At 44.3% G+C, this 23072-nt stretch overlaps 1 protein-coding gene across 2 annotated transcripts in view; it reads right to left on the bottom strand.

Annotated features, from left to right (window-relative positions):
• LOC115088242 (exostosin-1-like) overlaps positions 1 to 23072 on the bottom strand; it is a 226093-nt gene that overhangs the window by 30805 nt on the left and 172216 nt on the right. Inside the window, exon 2 of one of the 2 annotated variants that reach the window (XM_029596325.1) lies at positions 8506 to 9532. The exons of the other annotated variant lie outside the window; for it this stretch is intronic. Within the exon in view, the coding sequence (XP_029452185.1) occupies positions 9511 to 9532 (22 nt within the window). The 3' untranslated portion in view covers positions 8506 to 9510. Of the gene's footprint in view, positions 1 to 8505; positions 9533 to 23072 lie in introns of those variants that run through there. 2 annotated transcript variants of the gene reach the window in all.

Here is a 23072-nt window from a genome sequence, read left to right as displayed (position 1 = left end):
ATACTTCACTTTCAATGCATATCCAGCATAGCTCTCTGCTTCAACGGCAGGGGAGAAGAAAAACTGATACTTCACGCATATCCAGCATAGCTCTCTGCTTCAACGGCAGGGGAGAAGAAAAACTGATACTTCACGCATATCAAGCATAGCTCTCTGCTTCAGCGGCAGGGGAGAAGAAAAACTGATACTTCACGCATATCCAGCATAGCTCCCTGCTTCAACGGCAGGGGAGAAGAAAAACTGATACTTCACGCATATCCAGCATAGCTCCCTGCTTCAACGGCAGGGGAGAAGAAAAACTGATACTTCACGCATATCCAGCATAGCTCTCTGCTTCAACGGCAGGGGAGAAGAAAAACTGAATCTTCACACATATACAGCATAGCTCTCTGCTTCAACGGCAGGGGAGAAGAAAAACTGATACTACACGCATATCCAGCATAGCTCCCTGCTTCAACGGCAGGGGAGAAGAAAAACAACCAATAAGGGCTGAATAACATAGTCTGGGTAAAACAAATAAGCATGGGTGTAGCTTGCTTATTGTGGCGGTTACTTCCCCTACTACCCCTAACTAATCAAGCTTGATATTTCACTTGGATGCAGCTCCATCACTGCTCTCTACATTAATGGTGGGGTGGAAGGGAAATAGAACCAAAGAGCTAAGAGAAACAGATAAGTATGAGAAAAAAATGTGTGAAGCTTGCTGGGCAGACTGGATGGGCCATTTGGTCTTCTTCTGCCGTCATTTCTATGTTTCTATATTAAAGAAAATCTCGTTTGAAAAAATAAGACAAAAAATAAGAGAAAAGAGTTTAGTAATAAAGGACATGGACCCATGATTAAGCATGACCCGAGGAGGCAATACATGATTGCAAATAAGTCAGTATGCCCACGGGTGTTATGATGGTCCTTTAGAAGAAAAGATCATATTGGACATTGAAAGAAAAAATTGAATTGCATAACGTTTTTGGTAATTGAAGTCTCCCATTTTTACCGCACTACCAATTTGATTAGCTTCCCTAATTTCTCTTACCATTTCACTGTCCGTCTCACCATCTTGACCAGGTGGACGGTAGTATACTCCTATCACTATAGTCTTCCCCAACACACAAGGGATTTCTACCCATAAAGATTCAATTTTGTATTTAGTCTCATGCAGAATGTTTATCCTGTTGGACTCTATGCCATCCCGGACATAAAGCGCCACACGCCTCCCGGATGCTCCTCTCTATCATTGCAATATAATTTGTACTCCGGTATAGCACTGTCCCATTGGTTATCCTTTTTCTACCATGTCTCTGAGATACCAACTAAGCCTATGTCATCATTCATTGCTATACATTCTAATTCTCCCATCTTACTTCTTAGACTTCTGGTATTAGCATACAAACATTTTAAAGTTTGTTTTTTGTTTGTATTTTCATTCTGCTTTTTAATTGATAGGGATAAGTTAGAATTTTTTGGCTCACGTGAGTTTTTAGTTATAGGCACTTGGAATACTTTTCTTATTATTGGAACCTCACTGTCGGGATGCCCTAATTCTAATGCATCATTAGTATCCTTTGAAGATACCTCTCTCCGAACCATGCGCTGCTGAGCGACTGTCGGCTTTCCCCTTTGTTCTAGTTTAAAAGGCAAGTTTAAAAGGCAAGTGCAACTCTCTTACGGTGCTGGGCATCTAAGTGGTAGATTACTTTTAATGTGGACAAGTGCAAAGTAATGCACTCAAGGAAAAATAATCTTAAATATAGGTCATAATGCTGGGTTCTATATTAGCAATTCTCACCCAGGAAAAGGATCTTGGAATCACTGTGGACAATATATTGACATCCTCAGCTCAGTATGTATCAGTGGTAAAAACAAAAACAAAACAAACAGAATGTCAGGAATAATTCTTCATTCTTTTTTGAATATCTTAATGTCTCTGAATCAATCTGTGATATAACCACACCTTGAGTAGTATGTGAAGTTCTGATCAACCCAACTCTGAACAGATATAGTATACATGCCCCACAGTACATTCATAATGACAGGAGAGGAAGGCTCAGAACCAATGTGGTTTCTGAATAGCTGTTTAGTTTGGCTCTTACTCTCTATAAAAGTTTAGATATTTATGTAAATGTACCATAGAGTATCCCAGATATTGCTATTGTTAATGAACTATCGGTTCACCTATGGTCTTATTCCTCAGTGTTTGCATTTCTGTTGCCATATGAATATGTTCTCTGCTGATCACCCATTAGTACAGATTATTATCACTGGATACCCTGGACTCATGTAATAGTTTGAGAACTACCCTTTTCATCCAGAGTGACTAAGAAAAGTGTTAAGAACCATAAAATATATGTCATTTACCAGTATCTGAAACCAAAAGAGACTAGATAGCCCTCAAACATTGTAGGCATGAAAAATCCAATAACTCATTAGCCACAAAGTACATAGCAGAATTATTCTATAAAGCAAGTATTTTTGTTTTGGTCGAGGTCAGAAGCAAGAACTGTATCAATCAGTTATTAAGTTTAAAACAAAGCAAACTCAAGCTGCACAAAACCAATTAGAATCAACCTCTATTCTTTCAAAGTGCAGAGGAATTGCCTTAGGCAGGAAAGTTTTGATATTGTTTCTGGAAGAAATGGCTCAGGACAGAGGTTGAGTGATGACAATTTCACCATGGTGGAAAAAAAAATTTGATCACACAAACAGAACACATCTTATTTTTCTATGTTAAAATACCCTTTCTTAGTTTCTATTCAAAGAATAAGAATTCCAAAGAAATCAGAGTTTGAACAATACATAAAAGCTCAATAATCATAGTAAGGAAATTATTTTTTCAACAATCACTAAAATACATTGAGGAAGATTTTAGAACTTGAACACTGGGCTGGAATTGGAATATAATAATTTAGTAAACCATCTCTGGCCAGTTAGATATGATGCCATAGTTTTCTGCTTTCACAGTGGTGGTCATCAATCAATCAATTTTAATTTATTGCACGTCTTCCTAAAAAGCTCAAGGTGCATTACAATAAAAAGTATAATGATATAAAACAATCACAATAAAAATAATAGATCATCATAAAATAATAACAGTAATAGTAAAAAAAAATAACAAACTGTTTGAGGTCAATATTCAGAAAAGTGGTGAGCAGAAATGTTATCCAGCTAAAGTTAGCTGGTTAACTTGAAATGGTTATTCAGAAGGACAGGTCTCTCACTGAATATATCTAAGCAAAGATATCCAAATAACTTTAGCTGTGCCTCTGAATATATTTGGTTAAAGTTAATTGAGTAAATTAACCCAGATAACTTTAACCCTACTAGGCTATATTCAAAATAAGCAAAAACCAAGCATTGCTTGGGTTGTCTGGTCCTTAACAACCATAAATTTTAAAATCAAACAAAAGTAAAAATGATAAATATTATTTTATTTTGTTAAGTAGTTAACAGAAAGCATAGAAACCCAAAGAACCTTTCTATAAACTACATTGATAGCATATAGATGTTTTTATTGCCAAACTGTAGAGAGCACTAAATGGTGATTGTTATAGAAGAAGATTATAAAGCACCATTTCCATTACAGATTCCTGGGGCACAGTACTATTTACCATTTTCCATTGAGAGAACTAACAAGTTAGTCTTACTCTCTGTTTCCTGTATTTTAACTAATTCACAATCCACAAGAGTGGAATAGCCATGGGTGGGCCACAGCCCATCCACTTAGGGCTCATGCTCAACAGTAGAAAAAGAAGCCTACAGGATGACCGCTGCAGTTCCCATCCCACAGCAGCTAAAAGAGAGGGCCACCGTGGATTCCATCTCATGATGGCTAAAGAAGCGGTCTTGTGGTGCCTGAAGATGATGACCTGTGTATGTGTGTGGGAGTGGGAGCCTGAATGTATGTATGTGGGGGGGGGGGGGGGGTTGTGTGTTTGTCTATTTGTGTGTGGGGCCTTGTGTATATGTGTATGCATGAGTGGCAGCCTGTGTATATATGTGTGTTTGGGTGATCCTGTGTGCATGCATGCATGTGTATGTGTGTGCTTGCACCTGCCTGTGTCTGTGCCTGCCTATGCCTGTGTGTGGGAGTCTGAGAGACAGGGCTTTGCAGACAGAGCATATTAGTGAAAAGTTTTCAGGTTCACAACTGATGTAAATTTTCCAAACCAAACAAAGGTGTAAAAGATAAATATGCTTTTAGGGGTGAATTTTAAAAGCCCGGCACATGCCAAAACCAGGAAATAAATGAAAATGTCTAGCCGGCATGCACCGAGTGGATTTTAAAAGCTGCCCATGTACTTGTGTATCTCCCAGTACATGCACAAATAAAAAGTTGCAAAACAGGGGTGGGGCATGGGCATGGGTGGGATATGGGTGGGACATGGACATTCCGGGACTTTATCATGAAATGTGCACATAGGTATTTGCAAGCACAAGCACGCACCAGGGTCCACTGCCATGTAACTTTACTACTGCTATGGAAGGCGTGAAAGTAAAAAAATAAAAACATCTAAGCTAGTCAGCGTGATTTTATGGGTTGGTGCAAACAGGGAGGCTATTAAACTAGAAGGGTTAGGAAGTCCTATCCCTTAACTGGGCGAACTGGGAATGAACTGGGAAAATGGTAATTGTGTTGGTGCGCGTCTACTAAAATCCCCCCACTTCTGTATTTTTGCCACATGCACCTTTCCATATAAAATTATGCGCACATGTACGCACTTACAGCCTATTTTATACCATGCATGCATTACGTGTGTATGTTATAAAATGGCTATGTCCTTTGGTGTGAGCCGGCATATGCATGTACATGTGTGCCCATGCCCTGGTATCAAAATTACTATCCCTATGTATTACAACTTAAAAGAAGAACCTGTGCATGTGTATGAGAGCCTGTGTGTCTGTATGTATGTGGGTGCTTAAGAGATGGAGCTTTGCAGACAGAGCATTTTGTTTTTGTACAGTGCACTTTCCACTACTCGGGGCCACCTAGTGGTCATAGACCCACATTATAGTGTGACCAACTGATGCAAGCATTTTATACTACTTAGCTGCTGACTGTGTTTTGCGACTGTCGCTGCCCGACGTCTCCACTACGCCCACCTTACCTCTTTGGAGACTCCCTCTTAATGTGGTTAGTGCAGTTAGTATAGCTGTGTTTAAAAAAGGATTGGATAAGTTCTTGGAGGAGAAGTCCATTACCTGCTATTAAGTTCACTTAGAGAATAGTACTGCCATTAGCAATAGTTACATGGAATAGACTTAGTTTTTGGGTACTTGCCAGGTTCTTATGGCCTGGATTGGCCACTGTTGGAGACTGGATGATGGGCTTGATGGACCCTTGGTCTGACCCAGTATGGCATGTTCTTATGTTCTTATATCATTTTAGTAAATACTCTCTGGACTCTCTTTTTTGATTATGAGGTCTAAATAAGGTCTCACCAGGGACTTATACAAGGGTGATATCACCTCCTTTTTTTCTGCTGACCATTCCTTCCCCTGTTTATTCAAGCATCTTTCTGGCTTTTGCTGTGGCCTTATTCACCTGTTTTGCCACCTTAGAAACATCAGATAAGATCACTCCCAGATCCAGCTTTACCTTTGTGCTTAGAATTATTCTCCCATGGATTTTTGTAGCCTAAATATATAACCCTGCAGTTTTTAGTATTAATTCTCAGCTTCCAGACTGTAAACCATTCCTTAAACTGGAGTAGCCTAGTGGTTAGAGCAACACACTATAACCCAGCAAAAACTGGGTTCAAATCCTACTGTTGTCCCTTGGACAAGTCATTTTACCTCAGGTATAAAATTAGATTGTAAGCTCTATAGGGCTAGGGAAATACCTATAGTACCTGAATGTAATCCACTTTGAAGTGACAAAAAGCAGAATATAAATAAATAGATCCCTCTTCATATCTACCCTGTTGCAGATTTTGATATTATCAGCAAAATGACAACATTTTCCTGACAATACTTCTACAATGCTGCCACAAAAATGTTGATAAAAAACAACTGTCTAAAGATCAATCCTTGTTGCATACCACTAGTAATGTCCATCTCCTTAGAGTGAACTCCATTTATCACTACCCTTTGTCATCTCTCACTCAACCATTTTCAAACTCATTCAGTCACTTTAGGCCCCATACTAAGGGCACTCAATTTATTATAAGTCACCAATGCAGAACTGAGTCAAAGGCTTTACCCAATTCAAGAACACTAAATCTATCACTAATTCTGATATTCAGAGTTAGGGCCTCATTTTCCAAGCCGCTCGCACGCGAAAAGTCCCTTATCGCGTGTGATACCAGGATGGGGGCGGAGTCAGGGCAGAGTCGGCCCCGGAAGAGGAGGAGTCGGAGCGTCACCAGGGCTGACTCTGCGCCGATGCCGCGGACAGCGAAAAGGTAGGTGCCTTTTCGCTGTCTATTTCGCTCCCAATAGCTACACCTCCTATGGTGGCGCTATTGGGTGCGAAACTGGCAGCGATCGCACTGCGACGGTGCGATCGCTGCCGGCTAGCGCAGGCCCGCCCCCCGTTTCAGCCTCCCGCCCCTCATCTTCTAAAGTATCACAGGCCTGCGATACTTTAGAAAATGAGGCCCTTAGTTGGATAAGTTATCCAGCTAAGTCTGTCATGCCGTAAAGCTGTTCTAAAGTTGGTCAGATAAAGTTATCCAGCTAACTTTAAGATAGCCAGCTATATTCAATAGTGTGGCTGAACTTCTGAATAAACTTTCAAAGTTAGCTGGATAAGTTTGCTATTCAAACAGTGACTAAATATGGACCTCTTTATTTTTTCTGTTTGCAAAGAAGGTCTATATATTATACTAATAAAAATAGATTTTCCATTCCCTTTTTCCAGATTAACCCACAGTGCCTCCTCCTTACCTCACAAGCCCTGCAATTCTATTGCTTTAATGTTATTTTACCTGGTCCTTCCTGAATAGATTGCAGCTCAATATAACTATATCTCAGTCATGGTTTTCCATGTACCGTGTCTCCATGACAGCCACTACATCCAAGTCATCTTCTTCCATGACTGCCTATAGATCCGGAATTTTATTTCCCATACTATGAGTATTATTTATTTTATTTATTTAAAAATTTCTTACTTGCCCTTCTATAGTTCAGGTAGGGTACAATAAAACATCCATAATAAGTTAAAAAAAGAATATAATAATACAATAGACAAATACAAATTTCAGTAGGCTGCAAGGAAAGTCATAGGGAGGACAACCATCTGGACAATATGCCTTTTGAAATCTATGACCTTAATATGTGTACCTACAATTTATAATAGACCTGTTTCTTTTAATTCTGATCATAATTAATTTTGCACTTATTTGTCTAAATTCACCAACAGTTACTATAATACACAATTACTATCCCAAACCCCTTTTTAGTTTATACAACTTATTTTTATCTGGTATGTGCTCTATAAAGAATCCTATATTCTTGAACATAAGAAATTGTCATGCTGGGTCAGAGCAAGGGTCCATCAAGTCCAGCATGCTGTTTCCAACAGAGGCCAAACCAGGCCACAAGAACCTGGCAATTATCCAAACACTAAGAAGATCCCATGCTACTGATGCAATTAATAGCAGTGGCTATTACCTAAGTAAACTTGATTATTAGCCTTTAATGGACTTCTCCTCCAAGAACTTATCCAAACCTTTTTTGAACCCAGCTATACTAACTGCACTAACCACATCCTGTGGCAACAAATTCCAGAGCTTTATTGTGCGTTGGCTGCTAAAGATCAGATCAACTAAAAGTAATTACCTGAAGGATTTACTAATTGAGTTCCGTCTGAACCTTATGTAAGTGGTCTTTTCTCACTAATGATTAAAACTAATCTAAATTACTTCCTTATGTTTCTCTACCAATCAGTGTCAAGTTATTCTGTGTAGTCTAATCTCTTAATTAATTAATGAGTTAGTTTATATACTTAGAATGCAAGCTGGGATAGGGGAAGGGAACTTTCAAAATGTGTACACAAACCTCACAAGCAAACATGATTTAAAAAATACCATAGGTTCCTACAAACAAACCAAAATGTACTTTCAAAACTCATACACAAGCCTCACAAGCAACAAGCAATAAGCCACCAAGCAAATTGTCTACCCTATAACCTCCTAGTATAGAGAAAAACTTTCCACACTTCCCAGTGTTACTCTTGAACTCACCTGTTGTTATGGGAGTCTCTGTTTAGTGGACCCTTGGGCCGACCTGCTGGAGACTGGGAAAGGTGGTCAATGTCTCTAATGAATAGCAGGCCGGGAGGCAGATGTTCAGGCAGGACGTAGATGCTCTTCACCCTGGAAGTTGGTACTCCCCCGGGAGGAGCCCGTAGGAGCCCAATCGCTGGGACTTAGGTGGCTTCACCCTGGAAGCCGAAGCCCCCCTGGGAGGAGCCCGTAGGGGCCCGGCTGCTGGGACTTAGACGGGTTGTGGATCAGGACAAATAACTGGAACCAGACTAGGACAGTAGCAATACTGTAACTGGGCTCGGGTTCTGGAACCAGGCAGGAACTATAGCAAGACTTGGGTACCGGAACCAGACAGGAACTGTAGCAGGATTCGGGTACTGGAACCCCGGTATGTGCAGAAGTGCCGGGAGAGAGAAAAGGGGCAGCCCAGGAAGCATGGTATGGGAGGTGTGGGGTGTGTGTGTGGGGGGGGGGGGGGGCAAGCCAGGACAACACCATTAGGTGCTGTCCTGGGAAAGTATGCGCCACCAGCCGGCCAGTCTGCACAGATTACTTCTGCTCCGGAGAAGTAGTAAGTAACAAAATACAAAAATTAGGGATAGGTAGGGTTATGTTAGGGTTTGGGGAGGTGAGGAGAGGGGAAGAGGTAGGAAGGGTAGGGTTAGAGATAGGAAAGCTCTGGGAGGGAACCTGGGGGAGGCCCGATTGCGTCGCTGCACGTAGGTTATAAAATCCACCCCTGCACGCATGAGTTGCAGGTCGCCTGCACATGCACGCACGGATTTTAAAATCTGGTGCGCATATGCGCGCAGCCATTGTATTTTATATTTTATTATTATTACATACAAAATAATCTATTTATCTGTATCAGAAAGCTTCATCTTGTTAGAGTATGACCTGCATAGGGCAAAATGTTAATACCAATAAGACAGGTAATATACATTGCATAAATGCAAAGGTTTGATATCTAGTCATCACCAACACCATTATAGCACCAAGGATTTTTATGCAAAAGGTAGTAAAATGGTAAACTGGTAAACTAGTTGGTTAAACATCACATGGTATACCACTTCAAAGACATTTTGTATGGAAAAGGAATATTATGATAATATCCAGAAAATAAAACCATACGCCATGGGAAAAATTCACAAACCCATGACGAACATACAACACACAAAGCTAGAAACACATCTTCTTCTGGACAAGATCTGAGGTGGCAATTCTTCATTATAGACAGGAATGTAGTCCGGGTGACAATCTTCTGGTTTTTCTTCCATCTTCATCAACCCTCCATGGATTCTATAGATTAAAGATCCTGGCATCTCCTCCTGTAAAACACAAAAAATATAACACTCTTACACATTTCACAAAAACTGAAAATGTGATACCTTAAAATGTGACCATAGACTGGTATCTGCAAAGAATAATACAATTAATGTAAGGAACCAATTTTAGTGTAATTAACTGGTAACCTTAAGCTCAAACAGAATGTCAAATAAAATAGACTTTGCAATAGACAATAAATGCAAATAAAAAAAAAGTAGGTGGGACAACATTGTTGTATAGTGTGACTTTTTTCAACAGAAACAGAGAAAAGTGACAGCAGAAAGGTCATATGATTTCTGTCTAGTCTGTCCAGCCACACCAACTACTCATCTCTACAATCTCTCTACCACTCCCTCAGAGATCATATGTACTTATCCATTCTTTCTTGGGTTCAGATAACTGTCCTTGTCTTCATCACCTCCACTGGAAGGCTGTTCCATGCATCCACCACTCTCTCAGTAAAGAAATATTTCCTTTGATTATTCCCTGTCGCTGATTTGACTGCACAATGGCGTTATTCTGTTCAGCTTCTGTGTAAGACTTTAGAAATATTGCAATGCATATTCATCTGGCATTTTCTACATAACCTTTGCTATGACTGAATTTATACAGTTATTGGATTGATTCCAGTGTGGTTCTTGTTACTTGGAACAGTTGTCAACTGGCGGTCTTTGAATGCTGATGAATTCAATTTACAGAATACCTAGACGTTCACAAGATTCTTGCTCCAGCACAGTTCGGTTTCCGCAAATTGCTCAACACGAAATCCCTTCTAATCTCTCTCTCAGACTCCATTATCCTTAGCCTAGAAAAAAGACAACCATACCTGCTGGCTCTTCTAGATCTATCTGCAGCCTTCAACACTGTGAACCATTCTACTCTTTTAAACCGCCTCACAGACATTGATATTACTGGTACGGCACACAGTTGGTTCAAGTCTTTCCTCAGTAACAGATGCCACAAGGTCAAAATTAATAACAAAGAATCACACCCTGTCTGCTACAACTTGGGAGTCCCACAAGGTTCTTCTCTCTCTCCAACCCTTTTCAACATTTACCTCCTTCCGCTCTGCCAGCTTCTGACCAACCTCAAGCTAACCCACTACATCTACGCAGATGATGTACAGGTACTCATCCCTATCAAGGACTTCCTATCCAAAACCCTCAGCATCTGGAGCAATTGCCTCCAAGCAATCAACCACCTCCTCTCCTGTCTTAACCTAGTCCTTAACACTAACAAGACTGAGATTCTCATCATCTCCCAAGATGACAATAATGAATTAACCAACACACCAATCACTTCTCAATTGAATTTCTCACCGTATGTCAGAGACCTGGGTGTCATTCTGGCCAATCAGTTTAATCTAAAAAAATTTGTCAATACAACCACTAAGGACTGCTTCTTCAAACTACAGGTCCTGAAAAAGCTAAGACCCCTTCTCCACTTCCATGACTACCGAATGGTGTTGCAATCTATCATTTTTCAAAACTCGACTACTGTAACTTGCTCCTCCTAGGTCTCCCAGCAACTACTATCAGACCTCTGCAGATGGCTCAGAACGCCGCTGCAAGGATCCTGACCAACACTAACAGAAGAGAGCACATCACCCCATACTTCGTAACTTACATTGGCTACCCATTAAATTCAGAATTCTCTACAAAGTCCTTATGATAATTCACAAAGCCACTCACAACCTTATACCTCTCGATCTTAACTTACCTCTTCGCTTCCCCGACTCTTCCAGACCCGTTAGATCTTCTTACAAAGGCTCTCCCTATACTCATCCACGCAAGACCACCCTAAGGAATCGTGGTCTATCCACTACTGGTCCAACTCACTGGAACGCACTTCCCTCAGACCTCAGGCTAGAACCCTGCCCTCGAACCTTTAAAAAAAAACTCAAAACCTGGCTGTTCAAACAAGCCTTCTCTTAACCAGACTTCCCTTTTCAAAACAAGCCTCCACATATCCAGATGATACATTCCTCCAATGTAAGATTGACTTACTGGATCACTTAATATCTATCTTAACTAGGGATGTGAATCAGGCTTCAGATGATTGAAAATATCGGACGATATTTTCAAAATTGTCAGAAATCGGGGGCTCCCCTAAAATGATAGGAAAACCCCACGATATTGATCGTGGGGGTTCTCTTATCATTTTGGGCGAGGGTGGGAAAAACGGCACACAAAAATAACCCTTAAACCCACCCCGACCCTTTAAAACTACTACCTTAGCTTCCCCCACCCTCCCGACCCCCCAAAAACTTTTTACAGGTATCTGGTGGTCCAGTGGGGGCCCCTGGAGCGATCTCCTGCTCCCGGGCCGTCGGCTGCCACTAATCAAAATGGAGCCGATGGCCCTTTGCCCTTACCATGTGACAGGGTATCCGTGCCATTGGCCGGACCATGTCACATGGTAGGAGCACTGGATGGCCGGCGCCATCTTGTACTCCTACCATGTGACAGGGGCTGACCAATGGCACCAGTAGCCCCTGTGACATAGTAAGGGCAAAGGCTATCGGTGCCATTTTGAATACTGGCAGCCGACGGTCCGAGTGCAGGAGGTCGCTCCCGGACACCTGCTGGACTTTGGCAAGTCTTGTGGGGGTCAGGAGGGTCCCCCAAGACTTGCCAAAAGCCCCTGGTGGTCCAGTGGGGGTCCGGGAGCGATCTCCTGCACTCGGGCCATTGGTTGCCAGTTATTGCCTGTATTTATGGAACAATCTGCCTGTGGTTATTAAAGTTGAGAAGGCCCTTCTGAAATTTAGGAAACTTATAAAAACAAATTTATTTGAACGAACATTTAATGTCTGACAGCTTTTATCTATTGCTGGTACCATGGTTGCAGTTAAAAGGCCATTATGTGTTAACTGAGGGCTTTTTAAAATCCAATGTTTTATTTGTAACTTTTATCTTATCATATTTTTTGTATTTGTTTTAAATTTCATTTTTATTTAATTAATTTTATTTTATGTTTGTTATTGTTATCTGCATTAATTTATGAATATTTTATCTTTAAACTACTTAGAAACGTTGATAAACAGTCTAAAAATGTTTTAAACAAATAAATAAATGACTTGCCAATGCTTATTCTGTTTCATGTTTTCTTTATTTGGATCCCTTTTTCATTTTTTTTTAAAGATGTTCTTTTGGCTCTCTCACCTCAACTTTTAACTATGCTGGCAGCCTTTGGCCTTTCTTCCACTATTTTTTAATGTGTGTAATACATCTGGTCTAGGCGTCCAGTATGGTATTTTTAAACAACATCCATGCCTGATGACAAACTCTTAGCCTTTGCAGTTGCTTTTGAATTTTGAAAAATATGTGCATAAGTTTTTCTGAAAAAACTACCTGAATATATCAGCAGGTGCAAATATATGCAGACAGTCTTTCTGAAATAATTTTCAAAGGGAAAGTACTTTTCATTTAAAATTAGTGCATAGTCTGCTAATAAATCTTAACCATAGATTTTGCAACAATAAAGGCAATTTTAGAATTATTCCCACAATGGGGAAACTTCTTTAGTACATCTGGCCCTGGGTTTAGAGACAGTACTTGCATCCTCGTGATCACTGACTGTCAGATGCAGTGAACTAGTAACTTCACACAATCCTGAATAAAAATAAAAGAAGATTTCCGTGTATGAAAGTTTTGAATAATCAGTATCATAGTACATTGTTAACTTATCTTTTCTTTCAGTATTAGTTTATATAGTAAACTAATACTGAAAACTAGTAATATAGGTTGAGTGTTTACTGTATTCAGGTTAGTTTAAAGGAAGTCATCCTTCTCACAGATACCAGTTACTTTTGCTTATGCTAAACTGCATGATATAAAAAAAACCTTCCTAGAATACATCAGGTTAAGATTGTGCCTACTGAAGGGGTTTAAGACTGAGATATGTCATTCCCCCTGGGGGCTCCTTAACAAGAAATTGAGATGGAATTCACACAAGACTGATTAGCAAAGCTTTCTGCCCTCCCTATTATGACCAGGGTGAAGCCAGCTCATTATTTCTAAACAGAAAATAAGAGTCCTACAAGGTTTTCCCTCATCCAGAATTGAGATAAAAAGGTGTCTGGTGGCCTCCTAAGATGAATGTGGTTTTGAAGCTAGCATGGTCCTTCCCTCTGATGTCCTCTGCTCTTACCACTTTCTGTCTTTTGTTGTGATGTACTGATGGGAGCTCCAATGCTCATGCTTTTACAGGTCCAAATCAGGGTAGTCCTACACTAACAAGGAAGGAAACTAAACTATATTATTGACTAGTGCTTTGCAGCTAGACTTTAATCGTCCAGAGTTCACATGCTCCTGATTGGAGGACTATCAGGGGCCATAGCCTGCTTCTCAACCCACTTTATTCTTGCCAAATTCCATGACCTCTTTTGAAAGAGAATCAATGGTTATTAGTTGCTTGGTTCTGTTTCTACAGTTGGTCATGTCCAGATGTTTTCTTGTGATGCGCTGAGTGAGTTTATAATCATCTGTTAAGGTTTGGTATCTTATGCTCATCTGTTAATGGTTCTATGAAGCTTCAAATTGATCCCTTGACCTCTCTGCAGTTCAAAATGATATAACTAGATACTCATTTATTCCTCATCCCATGAGGTTCTACTTATTGCACAGCTTTCATATCTATATCTACGCAGATGATGTACAAATACTCATCCCTATACAAGAATCCCTACACAAATCCCTTAAAACTTGGGATAACTGCCTTAACTCCATAAACTGCCTCCTCACCAACCTCCAACTTGCTCTTAACACTGCAAAAACCGAACTCATCATCTCCACCCTAAATGACCCCCCACCCCTTCCCAACCACAACCCCCACCCCCACCCAACTCCTCTCCAGCAAAATGTACGAAAACTTAGTGTCATATTTGACAACCAATTCAACCTAAAAACCTTCATCAATACTACTATTAAAGAATGCTACTACAAGCTCCATGTACTCAAAAAGCTCAAACTACTCCTCCACCTTAATGACTACCATACCATCCTCCAATCCTCTATATTCTCAAAAATCGATTACTGTAACCCCTTGTTACTAGGTCTCCCCGCCTCAACCCTTAAACCCTCCAAATGCTACAGAATGCAACTGCAAGAATTCTTACAAGCACCCGCAAAACTGATCACATCACTCCTGTCCTCAAGGAACTTCATTGGCTCCCAATTTCCTTTCGTATCACCTACAAATGCCTCTCTATTATTCACAAAACCATCCACAACAACAACATTCATTGACTCGACAACTCTCTCCGCCTACACACATCCAGCCGCCCGGCCAGATACACCTATAAGGGAACCCTCCATACCCCCACCCTCACGTCCACACAGCTCTGTACCACAAAAGACCGCGCCTTCTCCCCAGCCGGACCCACCCTCTGGAACTCGATGCCAATGGATCTTCGGCTAGAGCCAAGTACACAAACATTCAAAAAAAACCTCAAGACTTGGCTATTCAAACAAGCCTTCCCTGAATAGTACCACCCCCCCCCCCTGCCCCTCCTACCGCTATACTGGACTCTTGCAGAAGCCCTGAAACCTTTCCCACTATAATGTTCCTTCTCACTTCCTCCTAAATACTTATTTTATTCTCCCCCTAAAGCGCTCCTCCCTTTTTCTTAGCCTTTACACGAACATCACTCTACATTTGTATATAACAAGACTGTACCCTCATATATATTACCATACCCTTGTATCTACTGTATATACCTGATCCCGTTAATACTCTACAAGTTATATCCCCCAAATTCCGACCTCCCCTGTTTTTTCTACTTTCACTGTTCAGTTCCATGTAAACCGATATGATGTTTCGACGAATACCGGTCTATAAAAACATTTAAATAAATATATATATATAGATGTAGATATATACATGGCAGGCATGTGCAAAGGTAACATTTTTGTTTCAGTTTGTTAAGGTTACCTCCATTCATTTGGTTCATTTCCAATGGGGAAAAAATGTTGTGTATTTCTTTTATTTGCTCATTTGTTTACCATTAAAGTCAAAGAGGGAAGCACTGCAGCCTATTTTGGGCTCCAAAATTGGGATTTTCTCATCAATTCTAATGAAACTTGTAGGCAGACATCAGAAGAGGTGAAGAATTCCAAGTCACCTAGTCTGTGGCAAAGTGGCACCATAAGTGGAATGAATAGCCTAAGGCACAGGGGTACCAGCAGTGGCAGGAGTTCTCCAAGGCACTGTGAGAAGAGCAAAAAAACAGCAAGAATAGGAATATTACCCCAAGGCTTCAAAAGAGGGTACCAAAAATAGTGGCATGAACCCTTGAATGCAACATGAGAGGTAAAGTGGCACCAAGAGTGGCATCAACATTCAAAGGCATCATGAAGGGAGATCAAAGCAGAAAAGATGGCAGGAAAAATCCCAAGGCACCTATAAAGAGAAAAAGCAGAACAAGGAGTGGCATCAACATACCAAGGCACCATGAGAGGTGGAAAGCAGTCCCCCAAAATTGGAGAAATACCCCAAGGTGGAGAGTCGGGAATATGACAGCAAGGCAGAATGGCAGCAATGCCCTCAAGGTGCAAAGTCTATGTACAGCAATTTTCTGAGTGGAAGAAAGAGTCTTAAGGTGTAGAATAAGAGATTATAGCATCAAGGCAAATGACATGGGAGATGTCTTTCTTCCTGAGGAAGCACTTGTCAGATTTAGTATAAGAGAATAATATGTCATCACTATCAACTTTGTGATATAAGCTTTTATTACATTCCCTACTTGAACTTGATGATACTGCTGGAATTTTCAGTTTATTGTAAAATTTGCTTTCTAAATGGAAATTTTGTTACAATCAGAACATGACATTCATCTTTTATCAGTGTGGCTTTCCTGGTAATTTGTGAAATTTGCTTCATTAGGTAAGCTTTTTCTCTGTTCTGTAGGTGAACATAGTTTCTTCTCTTTGTTGATTTTTTTAGTCCTGGGGGAATTCTGCTCTACTGCAGAGCGTAGAATTTGCAGAATTCCCCTCCTGTGCAGAATTGACATTTTCTGCGCAGAATTGCCAAATTCTGCGCAGAAAATGGCAGAGGAGAACCCTGGCATGCCACAAACGAAGCGCGTAAAGATGAAGGCCCCCCGTGTGCCGCAGGATGTGCTCTGCTCACGTGATGATGAAGGCCCCGGTTCGCCGTTCTCAGTGAAGATGAAGGCCCCAGTGAGAGTGAATGTGTGTGTGTGTGAGAGGAAAGGGAGAGGGGTGTAAGAAAGGGGAGGGAGTGTAAGAGAGGAGAGGGGAGGGGGTGTGGAAAGGGGATGAGGTGTGAGAGAGGAGAGGGGAGGGAGGGGGTTTGAGGGAGGAAAGAAGAGGGGGAGGGGGTGTGAGAGAGGAGAGGGGAGGGGAGGGCGTGTGAGAGAGGAGAGGGGAGGGTTGTGGGGGAGACACAGCCTGTGTGAAGGGGTGCATGAGAGAGAGACATAGGTAGCCTGTGTGAGGATGTATGTGTGGAAAGAGAAAGGAAGCTGGTGTGAGTTGAACGCAAGAGAGAGGGACCCTATATGAGGGGATGTGTGTGTGCGAGAGTGTGAGGGAGCCTGTATGAGGGTGTTTATGTGTACTAGAGAGAGGGAGCATTTGTGTGAGAGAGGGAGGGACAGAGGGAGCCTGTGTGAGGGGCAGTACTGAGAACGGGGTCAAACTCTGGGACTGGCGATAGAGTGGAAGGGGTTGAACCTAGAGGTGGAGGGGAGAGATACTGGCAGGTGGAGGAGTTGGAGCCTGAGAGGGCAAAGTGGCCAGGGGAGTAGGGAGAGCAAGTGGAAGGGACATTCTTACAGTGAATTTCTAGGGAAATTCTGCTCAAAATATTTAAAATTCTGCATCTCTAAGTAATAGCTTTTTTCTGTATTAATTTAAAATGTAATTACTAAAGGCTGTCATGTAAATTGTGTTATTTTGACAAATATAAAGTTTGCAGAATTGTAAGTTTTTGTGCGCAGAATCCCCCCAGAAGTAATTTTTTGATGTTGTATTCATTCTCTCTTCATACTGAAACTTTTCCCATATTCATAACACGTAAAGTTCTCTCCTGTGCATGTTTTCTCTTGTGCCTACATTTCTTCCTTCTGAGGGTTTTAATATAGTCCGTATATGTATAGTATCTGTCTTCAGAATTAGATCTCTGCTGTGATTTCAGAGTTATAGGATATCTGAGGAATATCACAGTATATCGCATACACATCTTTCTTCTGTTGTAAGATTTCTCTGCTCATCCTCTATATGTATATGTGATACAACTGGTACTTTTCTCATGCACAGGAAAATTCTCACCTGATTTTCCTGCTGAATTTACTTCTTTTCTGATTTATATTTATTCCTGTATTTTTCTCTAGCCAAAACAAGAGTAGCCTAGTGGTTAGAGCAGTGAGCTACAAACCAGGGAATCCTGCATTCAAATCCCATTACCACTCCTATGATCTTGCGCAAGTCACTATTCTCTCCATTTCCTCAGGTACAAAACATAGCCCACTAAGAATAGGGAAATATCTACAGTACCTAAATGTAGTCCATATGAAGTGCCCAAAAAACCCATATAAATAAAGTATCCCCTCTAACTCTTTCCAGTAACATCTTGTCCTCTTTCAGATTCTCACTGAGCTCCCAATGATATGTCCTTAAATTACAGTTTCTGGGATCAACTTTTTATGAAGAGTAGCATGGGATAAACACAAGGGATCCCTAGTGGCTAAAGGATAGAGAAGGAACAGGGTAACCATGTTAATTTGAGGTAATTTGCATGAAGAGGCAGTTACTAACCTAAGGAATAAAAATCGATACAAAATACAGTAAACTGCAGATCAGACTGGATGGACAACTGGGGTCTTTTTCGGTCTTTATTTACTATGTTACTGTTGCGGTCTCAGTCGCGAGTCTCGCGACCGAGCCCTTACCTTCACCGCCGGGGCTCCGACTGCGGGGTTCGGGGCTTGGGCTTTCTCCCTCTGTCCCAGCACACCAACGGTGGGGTCCGCTGCTGTTCGGGCCTGCTCTATCTGCCTCACGGCGGCGTTTCCATGAGGGAGACGCCACCGAGCTTCGGAACTTGGCCCCTCCCCTCCTAGGCACGCGCGCGCGCAAGGAGGGGCAATTTAAAGGGCTTTTCCCGCCAGACCGTGGGCCGTCCCCTGGAGTGACGTCAGACGCCGGCAAGTATTTAAGGCCAGCGTCTGACTGATTCAAATTGCCTTGCAACGAGGTTCCCTGCTGGGTATTAGTTGCAGCGCTCTGACTCTTCCTTGCCTGGATCTTCTGCTGGCTCCCGTTCCTGGTTTCATTCTGTTTCAGCCCCGGATCTTCAGCTTCTGTTCCAGTCCCGGATCTTCAGCTTCAGTTCCAGTCCCAGATCTTCAGTTCCAGCTCCGGATCTTTTGCTTCCGTTCCATTCCTTCCTCGACTTGCTTCCTGGTTCTTGACTCCTGCCTGCCTCTGAATCTCTGTGTCTACCGCCTGCCTCAACCTTGGTCTGTCTTATCCACCTTCCTCTGCCTTCGCCTAAGTCCTAGCAGTCCGGGTCCTCCCGGGCTCCTCCCAGGGGGATCTCGGACTTCCAGAGTGAAGACTTCAGCTCTATATCCAGTTTGTCACCGCCTCCTGGCCTACGTCTTCACAGCAGAGTACTCTTCCTCTTCTACCATCTCACTCCGCTAGGCCAGTCCAAGGGTCCACCGCTATGCTCGCAACAGTTTGCAAGGCCATGGACTCGATGGACTTATCTGGCCTCCAGGCTATCCCTGGAATAGCCCAACGCTTGCAGCAGCAGCAGCAACATTGTCTGGATGTACTTGCGGCTACTGTGGAACGTTTGGCGAACCGATTGGATGCCACGCCTCCAGAACCTCCTCAGGTTCCTCTACCCGCCCCTGTGGTGAGTGTCAGTACACCGACTCAGCTGCCTGCACCTTCTCGCTACTCCAGGGAGGCCAAGACATAAGGTGGACATAAGACTTGCAGTGTGTTCTTGAACCAATGTTACATCAGGTTCTCACTTCTACCCAATCAGTTTCCCATCGATTCCGTGAAGGTAGCGTACATCCTGTCCCTGCTTGATGGAAAGGCGTTGACTTGGGCCTCACCCATGTGGGAATGAAATGATCCTTTGCTTAACAGCCTGCCACAGTTCGTGACCAGTTTTAAACAGGCCTTTGATGAACCCGCACGCTTATCAACAGCCACATCGGAGCTGCTGCAACTAAGACAAGGGTCTCACTCTTTAGCAGATTATGCTATTGAGTTCCGTACCCTCGCCCTTGAAGTTGGATGGCGAGAGGATAGTCTTTGAGGTGTGTTTCTAGAAGGCCTGTCGGCAGTATTAAGGATGAATTGGCAGCCCGCAACATCCCGGATGACATCGATGGGCTCATAGACTTGACTGGGCAAATAGATCGCCGCTTGCAGCAGAGAGCTAAGGAGGGTCGTCCAATTCGGCGCGCCGTGTCGCTAGCACCTGTGTTCTCTAGACCTTTGACCTCGGCGTCTAGCCAAGGAACAGTGCGCTCAGAGGGGTCCGCAGAAGAGCCCATGCAGTTGGGGCGCACCCCACTGTCTGCGGAGGAGAGACGACGACGATGAACTTTGGGCTTATGTCTCTACTGCGGCACTAAGGGCCACTTTTTAGTCCAATTTAAGGAGCGCCCGGAAAACACCAGAGCCTAGGATGTCTTGGGGAGCTGCTCCTAGGCTGCTCCTCAATGTACAGTACCTATTACTTTAGAATACCCTGATGGTTCTTTTGAGACCAGCGCCTCCATTGACTCGGGGGCAGGTGGGAACTTTATTCTGGCAGACCTTGTTCAACAGCTACGAATTCCCATCCTCCCACGAGAGCCTTCTTTACGTATTACCTCCATCCGAAGAACACTTCTCCCAGGAAGTATCTCCACCTCCACGGTTCCTCGCACGCTACGCACCGGAGTCCTGCATTTGGAAGAGATTTTTTTGCTGATCTTGGAGAAAGCCGTTCATCCCGTGGTACTGGGATTACCATGGTTACAGCAGCATTCTCCAGTCAACCACTGGGACCCTACAGAATTGCAGAGTGGAGTCCCTCTTGTTTTACCAATTGCCTCAAGGTCCCATGCGCACCTTGCATATCCCTTTTGCATACTTCCATTGCACCTCCAGCACCCTACGCGGACTTTGCGGATGTATTTTCCAAGAAGAAGGCGGAGATTCTACCGCAACATCGTCCATTCGACTGTGCCATAGAACTATTACCTGGAACCACACCACCTCATGGGAGGGTGTATCCTTTATCCCTGCCTGAGACACGAGCTATGTCAGAGTACATTGCTGAAAACCTGGCCACAGGATTCATCAGACCCTCCAAGTCGCTTGCAGGGGTGGGTGTTACGCTTGGGCTCCGGTCAGGAGTCGTGAACACCACTCAGCAGGGTGGCTCCAGGTGGAGAGAGACAGGAATGGCTAGAAACAGTGTCTGGTTCCAGGCTGGGTCAGGGCAGGCAGCAAGTAGCAGTGTCTGGGTCCAGGCTGGGTCAGGGCAGGCGGCAAGTAGCAGTGTCTGGGTTCAGGCTGGGTCAGGGCAAGGCAGGTCAGAAGGCCCGTAGGCCACACACACACAGAAGGCCCGTAGGACACACACAGTAAGCAGGGCAAGGCAGGTCAGAAGGCCCGTAGGCCACACACACACAGAAGGCCCGTAGGCCACACACCGTAAGCAAGGCAAGGCAGAGAAGGCCCGTAGGCCACACACACACACAGAAGGCCCGTAGGGAACACACCGTAAGCAGGGCAAGGCAGGTCAGAAGGCCCGTAGGCCACACACACACAGAAGGCCCGTAGGCCACACACCGTAAGCAGGGCAAGGCAGGTCAGAAGGCCCGTAGGCCACACACACACAGAAGGCCCGTAGGCCACACACAGTAAGCAGGGCAAGGCAGGTCAGAAGACCCGTAGGCCACACACACACAGAAGGCCCGTAGGCCACACACCGTAAGCAAGGCAGGTCAGAAGGCCCATAGGCCACACACACACAGAAGGCCCGTAGGCCACACACCGTAAGCAAGGCAAGGCAGAGAAGGCCCGTAGGGAACACACCGTAAGCAGGGCAAGGCAGGTCAGAAGGCCCGTAGGCCACACACACACAGAAGGCCCGTAGGCCACACACCGTAAGCAGGGCAAGGCAAGTCAGAAGGCCCGTAGGCCACACACACACACAGAAGGCCCGTAGGCCACAAACCGTAAGCAGGGCAAGGCAGGTCAGAAGGCCCGTAGGCCACACACACACAGAAGGCCCGTAGGCCACACACAGTAAGCAGGGCAAGGCAGGTCAGAAGACCCGTAGGCCACACACACACAGAAGGCCCGTAGGCCACACAGAGTAAGCAGGGCAAGGCAGGTCAAAAGGCCCGTAGGCCACACACACACAGAAGGCCCGTAGGCCACACACCGTAAGCAAGGCAAGGCAGAGAAGGCCCGTAGGCCACACACACACACAGAAGGCCCGTAGGCCACACACCGTAAGCAGGGCAAGGCAGGTCAGAAGGCCCGTAGGCCACACACACACAGAAGGCCTGTAGGCCACACAAGGCAAGGCAAGACAAGGCAAGGAATAAGGCCCGAAGGCCGCGCAAGGCAAGGCAAGGAATAAGGCCCGAAGGCCGCGCAAGGCAAGGCAAGGCAAGGCAAGGAATAAGGCCCGAAGGCCACGCAAGGCAAGGCAAGGCAAGGCAAGGCAAGGAATAAGGCCCGAAGGCCGCGCAAGGCAAGGCAAGGCAAGGAATGGTCCAGGGACCAAATGCACAGCAAGCAAGGAAGGCTAGAGCAGGGAGCCCAGGCGAGCTCGATGCCGAAGCACCGAGGGAACTGTCCGGCAGGGTTATAAGGGACAGCCCAGAACATAGAGTGGACAGGGGAGATAGACTGAGCCTGTGAGGAGAGCCGGCACTAGAGGGACCCCTGGTGGTGAGGCGGTTGCACTGCAGCCATAGCCGTAACAGTACCCCCTCCTCAAGGCCTCCCCCTCCTCCTGGGTCCCATCTTAGCAGGGGGTACTCAATAATGAAGTCCGACCCCTCCTGGGGCGATGCGGCAGGTTCAACTCCTTCCCGAGGCAGCAAGGCAGTCCATAACCCTTCCTGGAGTAAAAAGGCAGACACAACCCCAACCTGGGGCAGCAACATAGTCCATAACCCCTCTTGAGGCGACAGGGCAGGTGCTAACCCCTCCTGAGACGACAGCAGGGCCGGTCCGGACCCCTCCAGGGTCGGCATCAGGACCGGTACGGACCCCTCCAGGGTCGGTGACAGCAGAACCGGTTTGGACCCCTCCGGGGACGACATCAGATCCGGTATGGGCCCCTCCAGGGGCGGCAGCAGGACCGGTTCGGCAGACTCAGATGGCTGAGTCAGAAAGTCTGTCAGTAAGACCGGTTCGGACCCCTCCGGGGACGGCAGCAAGACCTGTTCAGACCCCTCCGGGAACAGCAGCAGTACCGGTTTGGACCCCTCCGGGGATGGCAGCAGGACCGGTTCGGGCCCCTCCGAGGACGGCAGCAGGA

This window comes from Rhinatrema bivittatum, chromosome 3, assembly GCF_901001135.1.
Source record: "Rhinatrema bivittatum chromosome 3, aRhiBiv1.1, whole genome shotgun sequence".
In the NCBI taxonomy this organism is placed as follows: domain Eukaryota; kingdom Metazoa; phylum Chordata; class Amphibia; order Gymnophiona; family Rhinatrematidae; genus Rhinatrema; species Rhinatrema bivittatum.
The sequence above is the reverse complement of the archived record's forward strand: the minus strand, read 5'-3'. Positions and strand labels throughout refer to the sequence as shown.